Raw genomic sequence first — 26442 nt, 5'->3', positions numbered from 1 at the left:
CACTTGTGTGTTTGTGTCTGTCCCCGTGCCCCCCTGGGTGTTATACTCACATCTGTGGTCAGACCATTTAGTAGAAATTACGAAATATTACTGACTCTCCAGTGACTTCCCCTAAACTTGTTCTTTGGGTGACATTCATACAATGGCGTAGCAAGTGATTCACAAATATTGATTTCCTCTGAGATGCTAGGAGGATAATTTATACAATGTACTGATTGCTGGTCTTTAGAGCTTACGACTGTAAGTTGTGTTACTATAAGTATGCGCCCACCACTTTAATCAAACAAAAACCCATGCTGGGCATAAGGCAAAGTCTCACTATTCCCTATGTTCATTGCTATTCTCTTCCAAAATATATTTTTAAGTTTGTAGTATTGATCATGCACAGAGGAAAAAAAGTTTTCTTCCTCATCCTTACCTGCCCTCCTCCAAATTACTATTTTTCTGTATTAGCTCCTTGGTATAGCTCGTTCACGAGGTACAGAACCATTAGCATGGGTACCATTAGCATGGATATCCAGAAGCTAGATAAGACAGTTCTTGTCAGCAGCAGTACTACTAATGCCAGATTAAGGCATTTATTTTTATTAATAATAATAAAAATTCTTATGAACCAGGCTGAAGCCAGTAAACTACCAGAACTAATAAAGAGTAAGCAAGTAGTCTGGAAAGGTCTCTTATGTTCAAGATGGACTTTGAGAGACCAAGATCTGCATACCATACACCAACCCTTGAGGTGAATACAGCTAGGAATCATCAAAAAATATTACCTGTGCAATCAGTGCTACTTTTTAAGAAGGTGTTTTTCCACTGGACATAAAGGGTTTTTTTTCCTGTATCAAGCAGGCAGCAGCAACTCATTCTACAGTCCTAATTACCCTTGAAATGCAGCACAGGATGACTAGGCTTTGCTTTTGAATTCATCTTTTCCTGGTAGCTTTCCAGTTAGATGTGGAGATAGTCTTACAAGCTGAAATGTAATGTTGTGAATGCAAGGCAGTAAATCCTTACAGGTCTTCCATGACCTGTCTTGGGCTTTTAACACACACACAAATCCCTGAGGCATACAACGTGATCTTCTTCCCAAGACAATCAGTTACTTGCCTAATCAGCCTTCAGAATTTCATCCTCCAGTAAATTTACCTATATTAGGACTTGATTAACTTTGTATGGAGGGGGGGAATTTCATTAGTGTAGTGCCTCCCATTGCTCAACAGTTCATAATTCATTTTCCTCCCTAGGTCACATCTCAATAAGAATTGAAATCCAGTTGCATTTCCTCACTGGGAGAAATGGGAGAACTTTGAAGGTATCAAAAAAATTCTTGGGGAAAACCAAAACCAACAATATCACACCTTGCAATTTTTCAGGCTGTATCTACTTGGAAGTTTAGACACTGCTTGCAAAATGAAGACGACAATTTTTACAGATGTTTGCTGTCCTCTCCCACCTTTACCCAAAGTCCTTTAGAAGTATGAAATTTTAAGTTGCCTTTCTGCTCAGTTACAAAAATGGGTTTAAGTGATTTCAGTGTACATATCAGAGACAGTGACAGTTACCAGGTGGAATTCTTCAGTAAAATTTAAAAAGGTTGGCTACTTCTTAATGTGAATACCTAGAATACCTCTGAGTCCAAGAAAGAACCCCATGGTTTTGTTTTGTAAATTCATGCTTTGGTATCTTTCAGTAATTTGTCAAAGCAAGGATGCATTTGTGTTTTCCCCAGTTCACAAAAATAGTCCAATTCAGTTTTAAAAGCCTATCTGGTGACCAAACTAGGATCATTAGTGTGCTGCTACTTCTGGTAGTTGGAAAGTTATTTAAGTTTTTTCATGTAAGTATGCATTTCATACTTACCTTAATTTAATTCCTGTTGACATGATGAAGTGTTACAAAAGACAAAGTGCAAGAGGCTACCACCAATCTTTATCATTGCCCTGACACATAGATTCCAATATTGATGATTTTAATAAAGTGTTAATATATTAGACAACTGAAAATTAGAAAAAAAGGTGGCTGAGTCATTCTGTTTCCACAAGATAGGCATGAAGCTAGTTCAGTTTCCTTTTTTTAATCATTTAGTAAATAGAAACTAGTACAGCAATAAGATAAGGGCATGAAAAGCTGCCTGAAATTGAACTGCAGTTGTTGTACAGAGATCAAGAATGCCATCCTGTGAATCCTGAATTGTAAATTATGTCTTGTATGGATACTTTTTTTTGTCCATTTAGAAGAGAAGATAGGGACAGATATCTTTTGTTCTGTAAGAAGGCACTCAATGTTTTCTTAATAAGAAATAGTTGTCAGAAAAGATGGCAGGCAGTGATCTTGGAAAAATAACTTATAATCAATAGGAAAAAAGGTTAGTAAGTTCTGTGAACCACGAGCTACGCACGTATCTGATGTAAGAAATAAACAATAAGTGATCCAACAACCTAGAGTCTCAGCATCTACTGTAACTCCATAGGTCATCAAAAAGAAATAAGTTGTCCCTGAACTCAAGTCTTCCAAAAACGATTAAAAGCCAGCATGAACTGCTCAGTATAAAATGAATATGCAAATATAGTGATGTAGCGAGAGAGAAAAAACCCTACACAGTAATAAACAAAAAGGAAGAGTGTGTTGGTGGATTAAAATGACAAGTGGTACTGAAGGTTGAGAAATCACGTTAAGTGGAAGCAGACAGTTGATGTAAGGAAACAGAACATACCAAATTTAAAATCTTTCTGTAAATCAGGAAGCACTATGAATATCAGCATATGATAAAAGTATTCGTATCTACAAGATCTAAAAGCAGTAAACTTTTTATTCAGATACCATACAAATAACAAATTTGTAGGTTCACCAGTTACTTGTGATGTAAGCAAGACAACTCAAGCATATCTTTTTCTTATCTACTTTTTTTTTTTTGTATTCTTGGTATTCTACTTAAAGGGGTTTAAGTGAAAAATCATTCACATTTTCTAATAATGTACAACTTTCTTATCAAGATTCTTATATATGCATTAATCTTTCTGTCTCAGGATTGCAATACATACTGTCCATTACCAAGACTATTTGAGGACACAGTTGCAGAGAAGAAAAACTTGTCAATGTTTGAAATCACCAGAAAAAGTCTGAAATACTGTCAGGAAGAACACATTAAAAATTTTAAATAGTGACTTTCACAGAAACAGTAAGGCTGAAATCAGTAATAAAATACATAATACTCCTGTTTTTCCAACTACTGGCTCTAATCCAGCTGAATACATTGGTTGACTAGCATTTCTCCTTTCATCTCCCCCCAGATTTTCCTCAACTCAGAGTCTATACAAGAAGGAATGGTTCTCTACCCAGACATATCCCTACATTACTAGTCCCATGCCTTTATTTTAGAACTCTAGGTGAAATAAACAGTTATACGTTCCAAATGATAATATACCATTTCCACTTGTGATGTTCCAGAAAACTTCATGCTCACACTCAGTCACAATAGCTATCATTATCCATGGTAACAAAGAGCAAACAAACAAAAAGGCAAGAAAAACCTTGTGGCAATCAGTATTTGCACAAATTTAGAGGAACATCTCAAGAAATGGAAAGGGGAAAATAAAGTAATGATCACCCACGCTGGAAGAGCGATTAATATAAAGTGGTTTGACAAGTATCCTCTCTTGTCAAAATTGTGACTGGTCTGAATACATTCTTAAAAATATAGTTAGAAAATCATTGTTTACAATTCCTCTGATAATTCCATGCTGGAGAAGCTTCCACAATTCGGTACCTTCCCCAGATGAGTTCGGTAATGCAACAAGAGGAACATACAGGAAATGTGTAGAAAATTCCTTTGGAAATTAGCGTTGCGATGTAATTTGTACCAGAGGACTTGAGTAAAATTACTGACCTTCAATAAAGCAAGGAGGTGGGTATGAGCATAACAAAGGATGTATCAAAAGTAAATAGCCTTGAAGGAAAACCAGGAACTGGCAAGAGAAACTGAGAAACTGAAAAGAAACAGACTTTGTACCAGGCTTTAGGTATCAAGTCAGGAAGTGAAACTGGAAGTAAAACGACAAAAGGTGATGTTCATTTGGTTCTCACCATTTCAAGGACATAAATCTAAGGTTAAATGGTTTTTAGTTACAGAAATTAAGAGAGAAAGCCCGAAAGGGGGGATGGATATAAAACAAAGGGGAAAAAAGAAGACAGACGGCATGAAATAGAAATCTACACCACCAAGAAGGTGAGAAGCCAGAAGGAACAGACTCCAAGAGAAGCCGTAACTGACCAGTCTCATGCCAGCACCTCAGGCTTAATTCACAAGGTTAAGATAGACATGGACTAAAAGATACCCTTCCCCCAACACTCCCCAAAAGCAACAGAAACTACATCAACAGGAGCTGGCAAGTGCTAGCACTGATTTTTCAGGGAGAAGTCACAACAGATCTCATGGAATTAAAGTGTGTAGAAGACAAAAAGGGGAAGAAGCAGAGACTGAAAAAGGATACAGAAAAAACGAACAAGTAGTATGTGTGTGCTTATACATGTACACATGTGAACATAAACACACCCATATGTACACACTGTATGCATAATACACATACTTTGTGCATGTGCATATATGCACGCAGGTGTATGTGCATGTATGTTTATTTTTTAAAATAATTTCTCACACACACCCCGAAAATTGCAATAATGACAAACCAAAACTACTTCTACCTGCAAACAATATGCTGGAACAATATGAGAAATCGTAAACAAACTTAGTCCAAGTGCTGCACCATTATTACTTTTAAGAGTACCTTGGATATAACTGCACAGCACTTAAGAGGAATAAAAAACAAAATTTAAAACAAACACCAAAACCTGCATCTGCAGTAGAGCAGGCAGACTGAAGGACCAGATTCTAGAAATCAGACTAAAACTAGGTGTTCTTCCATTGCAGTTTCTTAGTTCAAGAACAGAAAGGAAAAATGTTTTTATTTTGAGGGTTAGAGGGGTAGTGGTATCAAAGCGCATCCCACCAATCTTTGTACAGTTATTACCTGATAAATCCTGGGATTTTCCAGATACTCTAGCACGTTTAGCTCGGTGACCAAAGTTTTCAGTAGCTGAAGTGGAGGCACCCTTTAACAAAATAAGTAAGGATTAATTCAGTCATTACGTAAGTTACAAAAAGTACTAATTAGCTGCCTATTCTTGAGGCAAGAACTACAGTTAAAAAAAAACATAAAAAAGTTACCTCCATACTGTTCTTTGTAGGGCAAGCTGTTCTTTTAGGTAGAAGAGTTTTTCTGCGAAGTTGGTATGGACTATTTTGTGCACCAGGACCTGATTCTTCTGCAACCATATCTGCAGGCACATCATCATCTGTCAACAACAACAAAAAAAACAGTTTAATTAGAATTGTAAGGTTTTTCTGTTTGTTTTTTTTTTTTAAAAACAACAAAACACTACAGAAGTTTTTAGATAAACCCATTCCGTTTCGGGGTGGAGGGTAGGGAAGTGCTAGAGCACAGTGAACATTTGAAAAAGTGTGGAATATACATAGTAATACGAAATTACATTCAAAGGTACAGATGAACTTAACCTGTGCTACCCATATATATACAGCAGCTATACCAGAAACTACTTTTTAAAAAAGCAATTAAAAATACAACTTCACTTTATTTGCAAACATGTTATTCACTGTGCCAATTCAATTCTATTACCTCATTACCGCAAACTTTTCACCTCTGTAACACTATCATAATGAATACCACTGGAGCTTCAATTATTAATCAGGTGTTATCAAGAAGTCCCCTAGTAAATACGGTACTTAGTTCAAACACACGGCGGATTTTTCCGAAATATTCCAGCCAGCATACAAACTCTTCAGTAAAAGGGAAAAGGAAGACATAACGCTAGAGGTAGCTTTAAGGGCATACACTGATTGCCTGAAGTACACTTTTTATATAAAGAGTAAGAGTATATCCTCTTCCTGCTCTTTTAAAAAAAAAAATACAGAAAGCGTGATGAGTATTACTTGAAAGCAACGAATGAAAAAACTTAAGTTTCCAATGTTTATAACATTATGCAACACATCTAAAACAAGCAAGGAATTACTATTTATCTCTACATCTCCTACAACTAGCATCACACAAAGTTACAATAATTTAACAAAGGCCAGAACAAAAATCTGGTGGGACAAAAGGCTGGTGGCAAATGCAAACCAAGCTCAAGGCAATCTAGGAGAGTGTCATCAGTTATTTAATCCACCTGAAAACTAAGCCTTCACGAAGTACCTCCATGCTTATCCTTCAACCAGACCAACAGCTCAGCACAGCCACAAGGAGGGGATGAGACCACACAACAGGGAAGAAGAAGCACCCCTTTTGCAGCACCAGCACAGGTTTTTAAGGACATTAAATGAAACTTGTAAAAAAAACAAAAGTAAAACAACAACTCCTTAACTTCAGCTAGCTCACTTTCCCTCCACGCCATCTGCTTCTTACATGGGGGACCTCGCTAGCAGCTGAGGACTTCCATCTCTGAAGTGTTTTTTCACCACACAGAGCACCACCAACACACGAACTCCAGCGCACGTTCCTGTGAAGCGCCCAGCCCACCTCCGGCATCATGCTCCTGTTGGACTTTACTGACAACTTACGGGTAACTAGCTACATCCCCAAGGTTCAGTCATCAAATTTTAAGTTTCTTTGCCATCACTGATAGCAAATACTGTTGCCAAGTTAATCGCACTGTATCAGCAGCCGGAATAGAAAGCCTGTTACAAGAGAGCTCCCAGCTTCCCTCACAGGTAGTAACAGCAGCGGAGTCTGAAGTAGGCCTCCATTTTATACTCTTGCTCCCGGCTGCCGCTTCAAAGCCAAACTCTTGCACCCGAAGGTGTTCAAACATTTGAGCACATCACTACTTGCACCACTTATTTCTCTGTTGAAGGACTGATACAGTAAGTATGAATTCTGTAGCTGATACCGCCAGAAGTATGCTATTTGGAGATTTTGAGTGTCTTCTCTTAAGCCTCTTTCCCCATTTTGCACTGAACACACACCACCTGTCAGAAATGCATGATCTTTCTTCCCCCATTCTTGATGGTAAATACAATAGTTCAAAACTGCCACATGGAACATAGTAAAAAAAACATAATAAACAATGAAAAAAATATCGAAGCACAGGTTTGATCTCTCAGTAGGTGATGAAGAGGGCAATGTCAAAACCCCAGTGGGGTTCTTAGAAGAAAACCAATGAAGGCTACTAAGAACAAAAATATATTACCACTGGAAAGAAGACAGAAGCCTCTGGGGGCAGGGGAGAATGGAAGTAAAGGTCAATTTGGCTGAAACACTGAAAGACTGCTTAAGCAGAAAAGAAAATACACTCATTTTCTTGCAGGAGATTTAGGAGGATGGCACAAGTCCTGCTCGAAGATCACTCTTCTAGCACAGATGACATTAAGAGATGCATGCATTCACTCAGATTCACAGCAGGTACTGTAAGAATTAAAACCTTCCTTCTCCCATCTGGCTGGCAAGGCAGATGAGGAAGATGAGACGAGTGCACCAGAGGCAAGTGTGAATGTGCAGAGCGTGGGAAGCAGCAGGGTGCCCGGAGCAAGGGTGGGAACAGTCCCCACTCCTCCTGCTGCTGCGTGGCATTGCCACCAGAGGTGCTGCTCCTGTTTGCTTTAGCATTGTCAGAGCAGCTAATGGGGCAGAAGCAGCTAATGCTTCAGAAAGCAAGAGCCTCCAACCTGAAGGATACATTAATACACTGGCTGCGGATGAATGGTAACAAGAGTTGAGTGGATGAGATGCCTCGTTTCCTCACCAGTATGTTTTGGTCACACTCACTAAGGGCTGGCCCAACCCTCAGAAAGATTTCTAATATTACAGGAACAATAACATTGTTCAGAAACTGCTAAGATTTTTCCAAATGTGCCCCAGTGTTTCACTTAAAGTAACTACCAGGAAACTCGGAAGTCTGAAGTGATCCATTAGAGAAGTAATCTCACTGCTTGTTTTTGATCTTCCAAATGCTACATTTCAAACTCCGAACAGAGTAGAACAGCTACAGGGTAAGTTCTCAGAGAAATAGTTCTCAGGATGTACTATTTCCTGCAGACTGTGTTACCCTTCCATAAAGGAGTAACACGACAACACCCAATTTTGCCTGGGAACTTTCTGTGCTAAGAAAACATTTTGAAAATCCTCTCCTAAAAACACTCACATGATAGACATCCTCCTTTTTTTTTAAAAAAAAAAAAAGTCAATTTTAAAATACAGAGCCTCAATGCCTACAAATCATTTGAGAAACACAATTTTAATGTGCAACAGTACTAGCTACTGCATCTACTGACATAAAATGCATTATCAACATCTGTTGATGGTAGAAGTGTTTGTCCTATAAAGTCATTAAACAAATTCAGGGGAGCACGTGTGTAATATCAATGCCCTCGTGTACACACCTGCTGAAATGACTGCCAGATGCTGTCACAATTTTAAGTCAATACATTTGCAGTTTTAAAAGATTAATTTAAGCTGGAGTCTGCTCTCAAACATTTACCTGTATACTTTACACTAATTGTATTATTTAAGAATATAAAATAGTTTCAAAGAAAATTGCATTTATTTAAAAGTTTAATCTGCCACTCTTGTCAACTGCTATAAGCAAGACTTGCATTTCCACAAATGCTATGAAGCGTGTACTTTTAAGTGTGTATGTTAAAGAACATAAAATTAACATTTTTTAGAATGCAACTTACAATAGTTGCATGAAAAGTAATAAAGGACTTTCAAAATAGTTTATTAAAAGACATACGGAGCACCTCAAGAGAAAGTTTATCATGACCATACCATTTTCTTCACAAAAAAGCATGCACGTGTAGTTTCATTTCTTACACATTAAGATTTCCAAGAGCCTTCTCAAACAATGAAGACAACCTTCATGAAAAGAGTGGGGCTCATGAAAGCTTTTTAAATTTTTTTTTTTTTTTTTAAATGCCAGAAATACACCCTTAGCAGAAAAATACGGGGGTGGAGGTCACCAAGAGAGGAAACTCACATCCTATTCTGTAAAGTTGAATTACTTAGTTTAATGTCTGTAACATTGGTTTCACTTTTTTTGTACTGTTTTTCCATATACTCCCAAAACATGGGGGGTAACAGGGGAAATGTAGAGAAATTTGTACTCACTGGCAGATGAAGTGACAACGAACCGATCAGTTTTAAACTAGGGAAACACCTAGTGAATAGGGAGCGGCTCCTAGAAGAACACTTCTGAAACAAAGTAATCCATACTGAGGCTTTCTGAATGAAGTGATGATTAATCTAGCCCGTCAGACAAATTTTAACAGTGATAAAGGTCAGTCACACACAATCTTAAGTAGCTGGTATAATTTCTGAATGAAATAAGCTATTAGCTAAGACAGAAAATCCGAACACTTTCTAATTAGAAGAAAACCTGAAAATAACAACTAAGATGTAAACCAATACAATTCCCAGGCCCATAAGAAAACACCATGGGGAAGACATATGGCCAACCTGCAGAGATGACAGCTCCCACTACTTCACTGCCTAGAACTGCAATGCAGATGAGAAGAATGAAGCTTAGAGAGTGGAAAAGGAAGATGCACATACAAAAAAGAAAGATAGAAATGAAAACAAAATAACTTATGGAAAACAGAAATACATGGCAGAAGTTTCATATTTGCACATACAATATTTACAAAAATGTGAACATCTCAGTAACAAATTGTCAATGCACAATAAAAGAAAACACCCACCCAACATTTTTCTTTAAAATTAAAAAAAAAAATCTGGCAGTGAGCTGTTAAACAGGTGTGTGTTTCAATAGGGCAATTGACACTTATCCCATGTCCTTGCAAAACATCCCAACAACTGAGGGATGTCTTACTTTTAGGTACTGTATCCACTTTTTAAAAAGTGACTGCATATTTAAAGCGTACATTCCACACCTTACATCAGAGCAAAAATCTTCTTACATGGAAGCTTTCCCACTGATTCTGGACAGCATTTAAGGCTTAGACTATGCATTGCAGACCATAATTTGGAGTTGGGATAGCTCTTGAATGAAAGTGGTCTCTTCTGCAATCTGAATACTTAACTTAGCTTCAGAGAAAGCCACTGGCTGGGTATACCACCACAAAGAAAAAAAACTCAAGAACTGAGGAAAATGAATCAACTCCAACTGCAAGAAGTTCACTGAAGCAAGATCTAACATCATTTTAATAGTCTTTCACAGTCAAGCAGTCCCTCTCCTGAGTGGACTTCAAAAAAAAAAGTCAAAGAAAAACACAGTACACTTATATACAGTAACAGTAGGTTTAATGGTAAAAGAAAGTGTTAATATTAAAATAAGAAGTACCTGCAAACTCATTTACTACTAATACAAAAACTAAAGACTTTGATAAACATCGCAATATGTTGTAATTATCATTAATTAAATCCTACAATATTTTTTAAACAATATCCAAAGCAACCTGACTCACAGAGAAAACCGAAGAGATGACATTTTTGTAAGGTTCCAATGGCACAGGTCAATGAGAAGGATTAATCTGACACGAGAGTCGAGGCTGCTTGGAACTGGAAGAGACCCAGCAAGAATAAGATTCGGAGGCAGATCTCCATTCAGAGTAGTGGGATTTCAGTTTGGAAAAGGGACAGACCTAACATTAAAAATGCATGCTTTCAGGAAGACTCCAGAAAGATCAGACTTACTGAACACCATATGGAATAAGGATATTCTGCCTTATGGAAAGAACAACGAGACAGAATAACCATTACTGACTGCTAGAAGGTTTTAGGCACATATACAAATTATTAACTGATGATAAACCAAAGATATCTCACTCTCTTAACAATATTCAAGTTTATTGTAATTGGTTCAAGTTCGTTTGATGAAAGAATCTTAGCACATGTAATATCTAGATTTTTTTCTGTGTTAAGATTAGTATTTCCAAGATGAGGGAATGCTGTTTTACTGTTTAAACAAATACTAAGAATTGGTAAATGTATAAGACAGGTGGTGGTGGGGAACCACAACAAAGAAAAAGAACAAACAGCATCTTTTTGGAATTTACATTTTAAGCTTTTAAACATCACTATCCAAATGAGACAGCTTATTACTCTTTGGAATTAGGTCATGCACAGCAGATAACATGATGGCCTAAAAAGAGTAAGAATAGATCAGATAGATGCTCAATTCTATTTTTATTTGCTCAAAAGTTCATGTTAGTTTTACAATACATCTCTCTCTCTCCCTATATATATATATATAAATAAGAAGGAAAATAGCTAGACTTAGCATCTATACAGAAAGTTTCTTGAGACTTTTTTTTCCTCCCTGTTATTCTTAGGATGCAACAGAAATTAACTTTTATCTAAGAACCTGACCTTTTCTCCAGCTCTTCTCATTGTAAGGCCCACTACATAGGTCATTAACAAAATGCTGAATAAAGCTTATATACACACGACAAAAACTTAAGTTCTTAGAGCTGGCACAGAGAGAAAAGCAGAGAGAAAGTGAAAGGTGACAACTGGGCAATATAAACTGTCTACTAGCCCCAAACTAGTCCCCAGCTACATTTGTTTAAAACGTATGACCACTCAAAAGCAGCTATTCACAGCTCTGAGCCTCATTAACTACGGAGCTCATAGCCCAAAACTATCTAGCACAAAACCATGCGTGGACAGTAGTTAAAACACTCCAAAGACTATGAAAAATTTTTTCCTTTTCAGACACCAGAAGCAGAAAGTGATAACAAGGATCTGATGAGAAATTCTAGTTTCTTTCCAGAATACCTCCACCCCAAGGTATTAGCACCCAGTTAAAGCCAGAATTTCTAACGAAATACAGTAACATGCACATTTTTATTAGGCATACAGAGTAACTGTTGAACTACCTGCATACTTGAGTTACTTGTTATCTAACTCATTTTAGAAAAGCAAAGAAAACTTTCTTGGAGCAAGCAGCTCTAATAACCGGTACTGGCACGTTTCAGACAATAGTACCAGACCAGATAGATTTTTCTTTTAGTATTTTTCTAGATCATACCGTTTTCCCAAACCGATAACAGTATCACAGCCAACTAATAAAACAAATCTCCAGGTGGCTGCTTTACAAGTATTTTATTAAGAGAATTTCCCTTCTTGCTTAATAGCCAGCTTGACTCCTGCTCTAACAAGCTTTCACTGAGGAGGGACAAGGATCCTTTCCTGGATGCACTCCCCATTAATAAACCAACCCTTTCAAAGCTGTGGCCTTGGTGCATGGTTCCTTGATGATACAGTGAAAATGCTGGCCAAGTAAGTTTTAAAGGTGCGGGAATATAGAGTGTTTAAGCACTATATAGGGAAGTCACTTAAGGGCCCTTCCTCATTACATTTCTGAGCAAATAAAGAAAGGAACTTTCTTTAAAAACTTGGAACAGTTTGTATTTCTATCTGGTGATATTTGCTTCCTTTGTTAGAGAAGTAAGGTTACCAGTCTCGAAAGTCATCCTCCTCTTCAGCTGAAATATAGCAACGTTCAATAATTAAAAAAGCATAGCCAGTGACAACAATAAAAACAAGCCAAAACCACACTGAAAGAGGTTCAAGTATTCCCATTCTATTCTGCATTACAATTGATCACAGCAATTGTCCTGATCAACCAGTGTGTTTTAATTTATGGCTGTATTTTAAGGTGCCTAAGCACCATCAGGAATGCATGCAACTCTCTGCCCACATCCTTGCATCTACTATTATGGAAAATACAAAAAACCCCTTCCTCCTCATCTTCCTCTCAACAAACATCCCACCTCGTCTGAGATGCCACCTCCTGATAAGAAGAGATGAGATTATCCAATACCAACAGCAGAATGACCAGAACACATACACTTCAATGGCACTGTTGGTTCAACAGTTCCTGACACTTCAAAGCTCACTTCTCTTAGTAAACTTGCTGAATATTGATAGGATGAAAACCTGCCTCCAAAAAGTGTTAGGAAGAGGACAGACTCTGGCTGGGGTCAGGAGGGACAATTAAGTCAGTTAGTTTTATGGAACAGCCATTAAGGGAAACCAGTAAGTCCATCTTGTATGAAACCCTGGCTCAGGCTAGATATGTTTTCAAGTAAAACGTCATAGCAATCATATCTAAAACAGATATTGGGGACAATAGATTTCTAATGATCAGAATCACTGAGCTATGAAGCAGAAAGGTTACATTATTTAATAAGACTGAATCTGGACATTCTTGATACCCGTAAACTCCAAAAAGAATGAATTAGAAGTTTATAAATAACTGTCTTTAGCACTGCCACATCTAAAAAATGAACTGACAATCCCCACCCACCTTTTGTGTTTCTCATATCTTAAAAAAATGAAGTTGGGAAAAAACAGTATAGGAACGAGCAATAACTCAGTGAGAATGCAGATTTTACTTGATGCACCTACATTTTGGATTTCAAGTTTTCTATGGCCCATAACTGATCCATCTGCAGGAGGATTCTCCTGCAATGCATGGGTACCTAGAGAAGTCTGGCTGAGAGAAACATTACTCCCCTTGAAATGACAGGAAAGCTTTGTGTAACAAAACAATCCAGCTAGCTAGAAATCTCGGTATGACTAAAACTATTGCAACTATTCAAGCATAACTCCCATAAAGCATAATCTCAGGGCACAATCACTTAACCAAATTTTCAGGAAATGGAAGCCTCCCACAGATTTCTTTGCCATAAGCCACACCTGCAGAGCACTGATGTGACACAAGGAAGGGGTGGTGGCAAAACATCCTGCTACTAGCCGTAGTAGCAGATTTAGAAATCCTTGCCGTCTGCCTTATAGAGACTCAGTATCAGAAGTAACTGGCATCTATCAATACACTGGGCCAGGGGAAAGCCAGTTATGTCAAGGAACAGTTTCGATATACGGAACTAGGAATTTCCTAAGGCTCTTCAGAAGTGTTTCTGAAATGCCTACCAATGATCTGTCCTGCAGTAGCAAACGAAAGATAAGATATGAGCTAAAGTATTTCAGGATTTGTTGGACAACTAGATCAAGCTAAAACAGATTATGCACAAAATACAGGAATTTTCTCGGACCCTTTAGTAATCCTTGGAGAATTCTACGTAACACCTAGAGTAGTTTGCTAAAGAAATTTCTGTTTTGACTAGAAAAATTGGGGAAGTATATAACTATCTTCAATCGTCTCTTCCAACCTAACTATTCTGTGATTTTAGTGTACACAGACCACCCTCAGATAATGGAAAATACTTCTTTCTTAGTACAAGGGATTCGTTTTTGAGCAACAATACAGCTCTTTATAATTAAAAAATAACAATATATTAAGTGTCAATGCAAGTTTGTGACAACCCCTGTTCAGGCTCTGAAGAATGCAGAGGTAAATCTCATCTATTTTAAGACCAGAAAGTGGAAAACTATAATTCTTGGTGTTACTTCCCGATTTAATTGAGTTGTCTTTTGGCTTTGTTGTTTCAGTCATATGAGTTGAAAGGCCATATAGCTCCGGGTGCTACGGGTAAGAGGGGGTACAGACAGTATGGCTTTTTCCTCTCTAAGCAGGAAGAGGAAAAAGTAGATTGGTAGTGCTTTAAAGCTTACTGGTTTGGGCTGATGTTACATCAAAGGAAGAAAAAAAAATGAAGATCCAGGAACCATCAACTTAAGCACTCCGTATAATTTAACGTTACTGTAGGAAAACGGAGGATAAGCAAGGAAACCTCATAGTCTGACACTTTGTTTTTTACAGATCCCAGGTAACATTTTGACAGTCTGTTGGCTTGTACTGTTTCTGAACGCTATGAAGCATTTCTCTTTTTTAAAAAATAAATAAATCCCTGCTGCTCCTTACTGTACCAAGCAAAGTTTCCAAGTCGTATTTGGCTGCAGTTGCAACTTACCCAACCGTTAGCCTAGGAAGGAGCAAAAGGCCACCAAGTAGTCTCAGAGGCAAAAAGCTGTACCCCGTAACTTAGACATAAAGCAATGAAGAAAAAACACCTTGAGCTAATAATAGTCATAATTTCAGATGTACAACAGCATGCCACTAAATAACTGCGTCAACTGCAGAAGGTAAAATGTGAGATTTGCTACCTCTTTCGGCTATTTCCCCTAACTCACCATTACAATAATACTAAAACATGCGCATCACTTCCTCCTTCCCCTCCCCCCCCACCAGCCCAAGTACTAAAATCAACATTTACATAACTTTCAAATGTTATAGCAGAAATGAAAAATTATGAAATATCACTATTTGAACAATATTATTAGAAACAGTATACTAAATACACTACACACCAAAGGGGAAAAAAAGGGGGGGGGAGCAAGGCATTAAATCCCCCAAATTACTGTTCTTTACCAAAAAAAAGACAGAACCTCTATTACAGTATATATTTATTTTTAATCTGACTTTCAGTAAGGCCATTCAGTGATAATTAAGACACAAAAAGAAGCCTCTATTATCCTTCGACCAGGCAACAATACGTTGTATTTAATATAAAAGTCAAGCTCATTACAAACTACTAGACTTGCTCCTAACTGTGGCAAGGCTTGCATGCTGTGAGTCAGACATATCTGATCACTATTTACTCAGAAAATGTTTCAAAATGACTTTGCCTATTTTTCTGTTACTTGGATTACAAACTCCAAAGGGCCTGACGAGCAGGAAAGCATTGCTCTGTTTAGTTTCAGGGAAGTCACTATGAAAACAGCCCATGGACTGCAGTAAAACCAGGCAACATCAGGGCTCAGGAAGAACCTTCTTTGTTACTCATTACGTATCTGTTATGGTATTAAGATGGGTTACAAAAGCTGACACCACATTATACAGTGCCAGTGTAGCAGGCATCTTCTGATTTGAATTTAATTTCGTTAATAACTACAGTAAAAAGGAAAAAGCTATCAAGATTGGAGTACAGTGGTAGTAATGGTTAAAAGTCTGCCTAGGTCCAAGCTGCTATGAGAAAGCAAATTGTACAGAACATCCACATTCAGACCACCTACTCTGGCAGATAAAGCTAAAAAGGTTTTCTACTCGGTTTTAAAATCCTGGCATATTACATAAACACGAATTGGAAAAAACAATGTTTTCCATCCCCAACACGTGTGTTAGAAAACACGTCAGAAAAGCTAGAAACAGGTTTTGTATTAGATGCTCAAGGAAGTTGCTGCACACGAAGGATTTCTGTTCTTCCTTGCCCTGAAGAACAAGCATCTCCCAACCACACCAATCCATCAGTTACTACAGCAGCTAATACACTGCTCTTGGACGTCAGCAGAAATCACATCCTGAATTTTATTTTTTAAAGTTATAAAACCAGATGGTATAGTTTTGAGACATTAATCCAATTTTCTACCTCTGTTTGTTTCAACTCCTTCCAAAAAAGCTTTTTTTTTTTTATAACCATGTTTACTTTGAAAGACAGTTGTTATACTAAATATTCTAGTCTAGGTTTTTCTAAACATAAACACTCGGTTTTAATTCTACATGCATTGGTTACCCAGCCCATTCCACAGCACTTCATAATCTAATCCACAGTTTTCAGACCAATTGCTGCACAATGCCCACCTAGTTTTTACTTTGACATTTTCAACTGCAGTGGAAACATGCAGTCAGATGCAGACTGAGCTTTTTTTTTTTTTTTTTAAGACCATTAAAAGCAGTATCATGCATGAAACGCTGCTTCAGTGAACTTCTAAGAGCTTTTTTATAAGTAGTTATTAGATTTCCATTTGTATTTTCTATTAACATTTTCATTACAGATCGTTAGGAGCTCTTACATGGGGATTTATGGATTTATGTATGTATTTAAATGCATTCCCACTTCAGAAAAAAATACATTTTTATTACGTGCTTAAACTGATTTTGACACAGGAACTCAGTTTTCAGTAAAGCTTCAGAGACTGAAAGACCAGCACCTGCAACTGCTAAGGCATGCGCGTGCAGGAGGTGTATCAGAAGTCAAACTGCTTTTAGCAGTTGCAATTTAGCTTTTAAATTTTTTTTTTTTTGGCAACTAATACTAGTTGCTGATTTTTTAATTTATTTATTTTTAAGAAATACTGAAGTTAAAGTGTAGTGGCAGCTTAAGAGTTTCCAAATTGAGATGTTTGCAATGAATTTTCTCAACTTCAAAACTCTGTGGGTGATGCCCTGGTTCTTGATGAAGTATTTCTAAACTACTGACAGTTTCTTGAAGCAAAATAAATAAATAAATAAATAAATCTAGGTTCACTTTCTCAACTATCTCTCAACTGTTTCTCTCCTAGTCCCAATCTGGCCACAGCTCTGTTTCAGTAAGCAATATGTAAATGTGATTTGATGAAAAAAACAAATACTAGCAGCCTCAACTGGAGATTTTTTAGTTTTCAAATAAGAGATGCTTGTTACTTGTTCTTCAAACTATTCTTAACAGCATTAAGAAAGAAATTTCAAGTAGGCGGCATAAGCTTGGTTATCTGATAGCAAACATAACTCACAAGACAGAAAGGAACTACCAGTTTTTCATATTGTCTAAGACATCCACAGGTAGGTGCTGAAAGCTTTCAACATTGTTTTGCAACTCTCCATTCCCTTTTATGTCCAGTCTTTCTGTATATCCACAGCAGAACCCTGAACTTTACTTATTGTTAAACAGGTCCTCATACTTCTGCACCAACCTCCCATTTCATTTAATTTCCATAGTTCTGGAAATTCACCCATTGTAAGACCAGGTAGAACAGCTGCCATTTATTCAATATCCATACCGAAGTCTGGACCCACCACACCTCCCACAAACTCCCTTTAATTTGTCATGCCTTAGTATAGTAAGTTTCTATTTAAAAAGCTACTTAAAAAATATGTTCATGAGCTGTAAAAGCTGTTTGGACATACGTAACAAAATTTTCCTGAATATTTTGAGAGAGAATAGTTTCTCTGGAAAGTTAATGGGAATACTAAAAGACGCAAGATTCCCCAGAGCAGCTGTCCCACTGGGACACCTCTATCCCATGTCTGGTGCTGACTCCCCTTCTCCCAATCAGCCCCATATTCCCAACTGTTCCACAGGCCTGTGCAGCTTGATCCTTTCTTTCAGCTTTTCATAAAAAGAAAAATAATACTGAGAAGTATTAAGCAAATACATATAGACTAGAAATGCAGCCGTTTGCACATGCATAGCTGTTGAGGCATTCTTCTACAGACAATTTTGATATATATACAAAAATATGGGAAAACAGTCACAGGCCTATGGCCCTTGAACAGTTCCAAGCACACTGATCCACCTGAAAAGATAAACACTTCATTTAGCCAAATTAATTTTACTTAGTACAACAGGCTAGGTCAGTCACAGTGCCTCAGTTAAGGAGGGCTATCATTTCATACTATTAACTTATTGTGGATTTTAGGTCATCTGGCTATATCCTGGAAAGGCTGCAGGAATAAGGAGTATTAACATTAAGAAGGAACACCGCATAACAAACAAGGCAGATGGCTAACAAACCTTCAGGTAAGTTCTGTATGACAAATAATCTTCTAGATAATTATCTCTTTTAGAGGACAAACTGTTCAAGTATTATCTTAAAAAAAAAAAGAAAAAAGACTTCTCTGGTCCAAAGCACTGCAAAAGTTAACTTAGAGCTACAAATAGGGAGCACTAAAGCACTGGAAGGACTTTTATTAAAAAAAAAAAAAAAAAAAAGAAGAATCCATCTGAACATAAGGAGAGGCTTCTTTACTGTGCAGATAACTGAGCACTGGCACAGGTTGCCCAGAGAGGTTGTGGGGTCTCCCTCCATGGAGATCTTCTAAAGCCATCTGGACGTGGCCCTGGGCAACCTGCTCTAGGTGGCCCCACTAGAGCATAGGGTTGGACCAGATGACCTCCAGAGGTGCCCTCCAACCTAAACCATTCTGTAATTCTGAAAAAAACCTCAGTGCTCCCTTGTCTTCTCTGAGCATTTACAAAACCTCAGCTGAAGCTACTTCTTAGCATTCTAATTTTGAAATATCTTGGCATCCTGGCATGAACGAACAAATCAAAGTACCTAAAAAGCAAACCGTTGTCCCAATAAACTCTCAACCATTTTTCTTACCCTCCAGAAAGGCAGCAGTGTGTTTGAATTTCCATATAATAAATTAATAGTCATGGCACCTTGGGTACCATGCTTTACAGTCTCACAAGCACCCAGTCCTTTCCTGTAAGTCTGCCTGGAACATGCCAACACAGACTGTAAGCCTGTGTCAGCCATGGCTTTGGTAACACAACTCATTTGAGGTACAACAAATTAAGGGAATACTCAAATGAAAAGCTCGAAAGGCTGTTCCAACCATTTTTGAAGGATGACCTAAGTTATGAGCGTGGACAACCCATGCAGTCAGCAAAGAGAAGTCGCTGTCTGAGGACAGACAACTCATTCACGGCTTGACTTCGGTGTGCTGAACAGCCAGGTAGCTTCCCCACTCCTGCTGAACATATGAAGAACTCACGTATTTACCAGCATACCACCTCTAGATTTCACATTTCCTGGTCTAGCTAAAACACCAAAGCTTTCACCCAAGGAATACTTCATTTATAAAACAAAAGCTTGTGTATTAGCATCTCAAAAACCTCAGACCATATTCATTGTACCGAGTACTCCACACACCCCTAAGTCCCAGACCATACAGTACTTTTAACTGTGCACATGTAAAGTTTCATAACTTCATGTAGCTTGCATATCTATGTAAACGTGCATATTTTCTATGCCAGCAAGTGTTACCGCAATAAGCAGAGAATCTCTCTGTATCCAAACATATTTTGTTAGCAATAAGCCCATTATGAAGGAATATGAAGAATGGTTTAAGTTAAAGTGTCAACAGCACAGTAATTTAAAGAGGTCTGATTAAGTATAAAATATAACTTGTTAAAAATGATCTGCAGTTAGAGAAGCTTCCTTCTTCCTCTCTTAAGTTTCCATAATGCACACATTAACCCATTCCTTCCCAGATGTAAAACCCAGGTGTTTTTTTGGGGGGGAGTACCTCATAGGGTACTTCTACACACTTGACCAGGCAAGTAAAACATTGTGAAGCCTCAGAGAACACACTACATTTACTTAATAACAAATAGCTGAAGGGCTATTGGTTGATGAAGACTTTTTAAAAGCTATTTTATAGTAATAACAACCTTTTTACAAAACTGACACTGATGACTAGCTTATGAGATCACTGTCAATTTAGTTACGTCTACAGGAAAAATAAAGGTCTGTCTCAAAGGTGATTAGCAGAAGTTTTAGAAAAGGAGGACTCAAGCAGTTTCCTTCCTCACCTTGGTACATTGAAGACTCTTCCAAAAGCTAAGGAGAACATGTTTGCGTGTAACCCGGAAGGTGGACACGGATGCAGCCACACAGAATTGAAGAACTGGCCTGCGTGATCTCACGTACACTGCTCAATTTTGGTTGTACCAAAAATAAAAGCTTTACCTGCAGGAATACAGGAAATATTTATCCCTCGCTACTAGAGATGAGAAGAAGTCTGACAAAATCCCAAACATCCAACAGATCTCCCTTTAAGGAAACAAAGCGTCCAAAACGCAGGTGCGGGATGGAAGCAGGCCAGCGATAACCTCCCGCTGCTGTCGAGCAGCCAGGCCCTCCCAAGCACAGCGGGCTGCGTACAGGCCCACAGCCCCAGCGGGTACATGTATGGCCCCAACGCAGAAAGGTGGGTGTGCAGAGGTACCTACAGCAAGCTCTGCTCCTTTCGCTCTCTTCCTGTCCCCATCTCATGCTCTTCCGTTCTTCTGTTTGTGCCAGAACAGGGAGGCATTTGGCTCACAAGTACAACCCGCTTCAGTGCTCTTCAAAATAGTATTTTTCTCCCGTTTCTTTCACCAGAATGAAGTATTTACACAATTACTGTGCACTATCTTTATACAAACTTGTAAGTATCTTCCTAGTACAAAAGGTAGTTCACCCTTTCTCCATGTTACAGCTTTAGGCTCCCAGTGTCTAAAATGCAAGAAATGTTACTCTGCCAATTCATGTTTCACAGATCTTTGCAACTGTAAATTCAAGTACGCTAGAACACGCTTGTTCGCACTGAAAAAAAAACACCCCACGATTTATGTGCTAGACATGATCCATGCCAACTAGAAAACCATAATAATAATATATTCAACCTCATACACCTCCATTCTAAATTACAATTTGCTAAAAGTGAAGCCGCATGTGATTGCTCTCCCTTCCAAAGTATGCTCTCAAACTAATGAATTTATAGACTTTACTAAGATGGCTGTAACATCAGCGAATTGAATTTATGTTGCTTGCCCTATTTTCTGTCAGACTTGGTAATCACTCTGGTTTCACCTTCCTTCAACAAATGATCCTGTCACGGTTTCACCTGTGCTTAACTCACCAATCAATCTGACATACCTGTCAACTACTCAGTTGTTCCGGTGTTAGTCACTCGCAGGAGCACCTAGGGACAGTCATGTTGGTCACTTCCAACACAGACCCGGGGGACACAACACCTCACCTTGCCCCGGTGGCCTTGTGGACATGGTTACAAGCACAACTAGAACAGGAGAAAATACTCAGCATGATTACTTCGTGTGCCTTATGTTTTTGCACAAGCATACACCAGCACGTTGACCACGCTTTGGGGATTACATGAACGTGGTTCACTTTTCTTTGCTCCTGCTGGCTTACTCGCGGCCAACTCTTTTCTCCTACTTAGAGATCTGGGATGATGGCTACATCTGGGATGATCGATACATCAGTTAAGAGCTCTGCCTTCAAAGGCCTGCTTGAAACTGAAGGAGCCAATTCAGAACTGGTTACAGCCATCTCACGATGCTCTTTACCTGACTCACAAGCGTATGAATGATTAATGTCTTCCAGAATTATGCCAGGAAGGGTTAAAAAAACAAAAACATAGACATTGCTGCTTACAGTCTTTCAACTGCTGCTTCTTTCAAACATCACTGCTGACAAGAACTACAGTTTCCACTGCTTGATCTAAATTAATTTACCTTATGCCAACACTTAGGACATCAGTTCAATACCAGAAGTCCTTCCTTTTATTAACCACATGTTACTCTCATTTTTCTTCACTGCACTTGCAAACTCTACAGAAACAACAAAGCTCATTAAACCACAACTGAAGTTTAACAGAATGGCCACTGTTTACCTGCAAGATAACAAGAGCATCTCGATGCCATAAAAGCATACACGCGTTTCAGAAACTTACAACCCCCCCCCCAGAAAGGTGTCTGGAGAGCAGTTAAACTTGGAAAGAACATACACAGCCTTTGGCTTCTCTGTACTCTCAGGTAAGGGCTGGACAAGCAGACATTATTCAAAATCTGCAAAAGGGAAGGTTTTCAGGCAGCAAGGACAGAAGACTACTTTTAAATACCGATTACACCTTGAAGAACCTCATTGCTGTACAGCAACTGGCTAACAGTATTTTTCCTCCAGGAGATGTCAGAGCATATCCCACCACTGATGACAAACAAGGAGCACAAAAAAAATTTGGTGCATCAGTCAAACCATGATTGAAAAACCTATGAAACTTGAACATCGAATCAGACTGCTATCTTTGATGTGTAATACTTGGTGAATTATTTCATGTCAGCGCTGTGTGGGTTTTTGCTGCTGGCACAGGAATGAGAAACGGGCCAGAGTCTGACCTATGATGGAATGAAACTTCATTTGCAGTTGATAGGCACAACCAACACCACTAGCAGACAGATGCACTCAGCTATCTACAGCGATATTCTGAGAAAATATCATGGCAGTTGAAAGTGTCCAGTCACAACCAGAAATGAAGAAGTAAATGAAACAAATCATCGTAGAGATGTACTTCCTTTCAGAAAAACCTCAAGTATCTTTTGAAAGTGTAAAGAAAAAAACCTCTTATGGAGAAAGACACTTCTAAAAACATTTCTAAAGAAAAAGAAAGACTATAGCTCAGTCTCTGGAAGGACTTATAGGAGGTTCCACCTTTCGTGGAGGAAAGTTTGAGACCTCTATCGCAAAACAGAGCTATGCATGTCTGCACACAAATGCCAGATTATTTTTTATATATATATATGTATGTATGTATGTATAAATGCATTGAAGAGAAGGCCCCACTTCATTCTGCTCCAGTCCCTCTACCTTTCTAGCATTGTTTGATCCTGGAGAACTGCAATGTTTCAGGGAACACTGGTCAATGCCAACAATTCAGCTCTAATGCAGTTCTATCACATCTGGGGATGAGAGGTTTTCACCGACCATCAAGCACCCTTACCTTGAGGAAAGCCTCTCTACAGTGTCCAAGTCTTCCTAGAGGAAGACCTCCATAAAGGATCTGCAGACTAATGATACTGTCTTTTAGACAGTCATTCCATGTACCCTTTCCACTTTTCTTGGCAGACCAGTGCCTGCATAGGTTAGTGCAAGTACAGGGCTCAGCCTTAGCACAAAGGCTCATGACACTCATCAATTGTTAATCGTTCTCCATCCAAAGCAGAAACCCTGGATTACTGCTCATTGTTTCTGTTTTTGCCACTAGCAGAATGGAGATAATTTAAGTGTTCTAATACGTATCAAGGATATTTTACAAGTGTATTTTGCAGTGTATCCTGCTGTATTTTGTTTGACCATATAGAATACTAGCCATCTTTGATACATTCATGCTTAACAAGCTCCAAAAACCGTCTAAAATGTATTCTACAGAATTCATTCCAATAAATAATGTTTATTCACAAACTATGGTTCAGTTAAAAAAAACTGTTTGCATTCTGTAACAACAGAATGAACAAGAACGTTACAATGCTAGTGTATTTATTAAAGTAGTATTTGTTCATGTGATTTTTCATAGCTGTTTTACCACAGAGTTTTACAGAGTAATTCAAGATTAATAGCTTTCACAATGCATTAAGCCTCACCTTTCTGAACCCAGAAGTTTTCTACAGCAATCTTTACTTTTTCCCCCCATACCTATCTTTACTTCCCCCCAACACAAACAATCTGTCCTACATTCCAGATCCTATAAATACATCATTTGGGTTAGCTTTCTTGCGTTTAGTTGATTACTGGTTTCTTGTTCCTAAATTCAAAAAAAAAAGAAAATATCTTGGTAGGAAATCATAGAATCATAGAATATCCTGAGTTGGAAGGGACCCTTAAGGATCATCAAGTCCAACTCTTGATACCGCACAGGTCTACCCAAAAGTTCAGACCATGTGACTAAGTGCACAGTCCAATCTCTTCTTAAATTCAGACAGGAGTACAGAAAAAGTATTTCTGAAAATTTTCTACCGCAGTTATGTAGCGATATCTAGTATTAATTCACCAAGAGCTGTAAACCCCTTTCCAGAAGGCTTTATTTTTTTTTTTTGTGCAACATGAAGAACAGACTTCCACACTCTCTCTCCTCTGCCACATCTTCTTCATCTTTTGCTTACTGCCTCCCCACAAACTATAACAGAAAGCTGTGGAAGAGTCCTGTTATTTGTTTTAGAAATCTGACATTATTATTTATCACATAGGACAAAAAAATACTTCATATTCTATGAAGTTTGAGTTCCAGCATTTCTGACTACAAATTTCACTTGCAGGGAAAAAAAAAAGGGCAGCAGAGGAGGATTCCAGTGTGTTCTACTCCGTACAAAATGTAGCCAGCCACAGGGGCTGTTTCCCCCAAATATTTCAAGAAGTTTCAGGTATAAAGTATGCATAATAGGCTGAAGACTTCATAGCACAATCCTCCAGGATATGCTACCTTTTTTTCAAGGTGACTTGTTTTTCTAGTCATTCAGGTAAAGGAAAAGAAATCCAAAATATATCCACCAATTTCTAAGATTCTCTACCTTTAGTTCCTTCCCACAAAAGGTTGGTACTCTTCACCTTCAACACACCCATCAGTAACAACATGAAACACTGCAGAGAGCTTCACTACCTTTTCCTCTTCAAGTTTCCTCTGAATCTCTTTACACATTAAGGCTGCACCCAACAACTGAGCTGCCCCTACTTTGTGATCACAAAGCGGGCTTCTCCAAGTGAGGTAGAAATGCCTGCATCTGGCACTTCTGTTTTAAGGCCTAGAAGAGGCTGCTGGACACCCATCCTGAGTCAGGACACTTACCTGCACTTGATTGTCTTCTGCTCCAGCCATCCATGATCACTGAAGGTTCCCGTCACAAACTGGTCTCTTTAGGAACAGGCACTGCAAGTCTTTTTTCAGAACATCTTCTGCCTGACATGCATGGAGCACTCAAAAAACACCCACCTACTTTTTATTACCTGGGTAGCCATATCGCATATGATAAGACAGCTATAACAAGAGACAACAAAACCAACTATACAGAAGTTATTGCAGGGGTGGGGGGACGCGATACAAAAGGGACACCAACCCAACCCACTCAAGGGAATCCATCATCAATACGAGCGCTACAACACACTCCAACTGAGGAGCAACCTAGACCTAAGTTCTTCTGCAAGACAATTATAAGTTGAAAATAGAAAAAAGATGACTAGCCAGAGTTTAGGTTATAATATATTAGACTTCTACACCTACTGCAATTAAAAATAAAGATTCTGTAAAGAAATTCTTTCCAATTCTCCTGAATAGTGGATAGAACAAGAGGAATTACTCTATACAGACTTACAAATCCCCATTTTCTAGTAGCTTTTCTTCTAGTCTCATCTGAAGAAGCTTATTCACATCTTCTGCCTACCACCAGCCTCCTCAGCCTCCAAAAAAAAAAAAAAGAGCTCTGCTGGTGCCAGGTAACAGCTATGCATCATCCTAACATTTTAACTCATTTGTAGGCAATACAGTAGTCCATACTACTCAACAGAAAACGTACATACACAGGCTCCAGGTATGAGAAACTCCACAGTAATATAAATAAGGACTTCCTAAACCTTGGTACAATCACTAGATCTAGCAGCAGACGCAAAGGCCTCACATACAGGCAGGAGGCTGATAATTCTCTCAAGCTATATACACACCCATTACTTCTAATTAAACATACGGAGAGGCAATTCATATACATTGGGGTTCCCACCTAGTATCAAGTAAAGCATACAACAACAACATCAGGTATTTTGTGGATCAAATGCACTAGTTAAAAGCAGTTACTCAAACAAAAAAAAATTAAACATTAAACATTTATAATCACCTAGCCTTGGAGAGGAAAATTCATATTTCAAGCTCAGACATGATTTACTGCCAGGCAGTAAACTGTTGAATACATATAATTAAGCGCACACAACAGTACTATGCTAACAAGACTAAGAGCAGCAGTTAGGTAAAAGACCAAAAACATCCTGCGTTTCAGTGACCATTTCTCTATTCCAAGTGTTAGAGCTGTTCACTTCATAGTGGTGCCCAGCTACTAGTCAGACAGCGTGAGCATTCCCACAAAAAAAAAATAAGTGAAAAGCTGTGACATTACAGGATTTTTGAAGAATTTAATTTCATTTCACA

General features: G+C 38.3%; 1 protein-coding gene across 3 annotated transcripts in view; it reads right to left on the bottom strand.

Moving 5' to 3' along the window:
* FBXO11 (F-box protein 11) overlaps positions 1-26442 on the bottom strand; it is a 73839-nt gene that overhangs the window by 31285 nt on the left and 16112 nt on the right. For all 3 annotated transcript variants that reach the window (XM_080587601.1, XM_080587600.1, XM_080587602.1), the window contains exons 2-3: positions 5222-5349; positions 5025-5106 (exon numbers count right to left, since the gene is read on the bottom strand). In XM_080587601.1, the coding sequence (XP_080443727.1) occupies positions 5025-5106; positions 5222-5349 (210 nt within the window). The remainder of the gene's footprint in view (positions 1-5024; positions 5107-5221; positions 5350-26442) is intronic.

Source organism: Anser brachyrhynchus, assembly GCF_964034855.1.
Source record: "Anser brachyrhynchus genome assembly, chromosome: 3".
Lineage (NCBI taxonomy): Eukaryota > Metazoa > Chordata > Aves > Anseriformes > Anatidae > Anser > Anser brachyrhynchus.
Note: the sequence above shows the minus strand (reverse complement) of the source record. Positions and strands in the feature narration are given on the sequence as shown.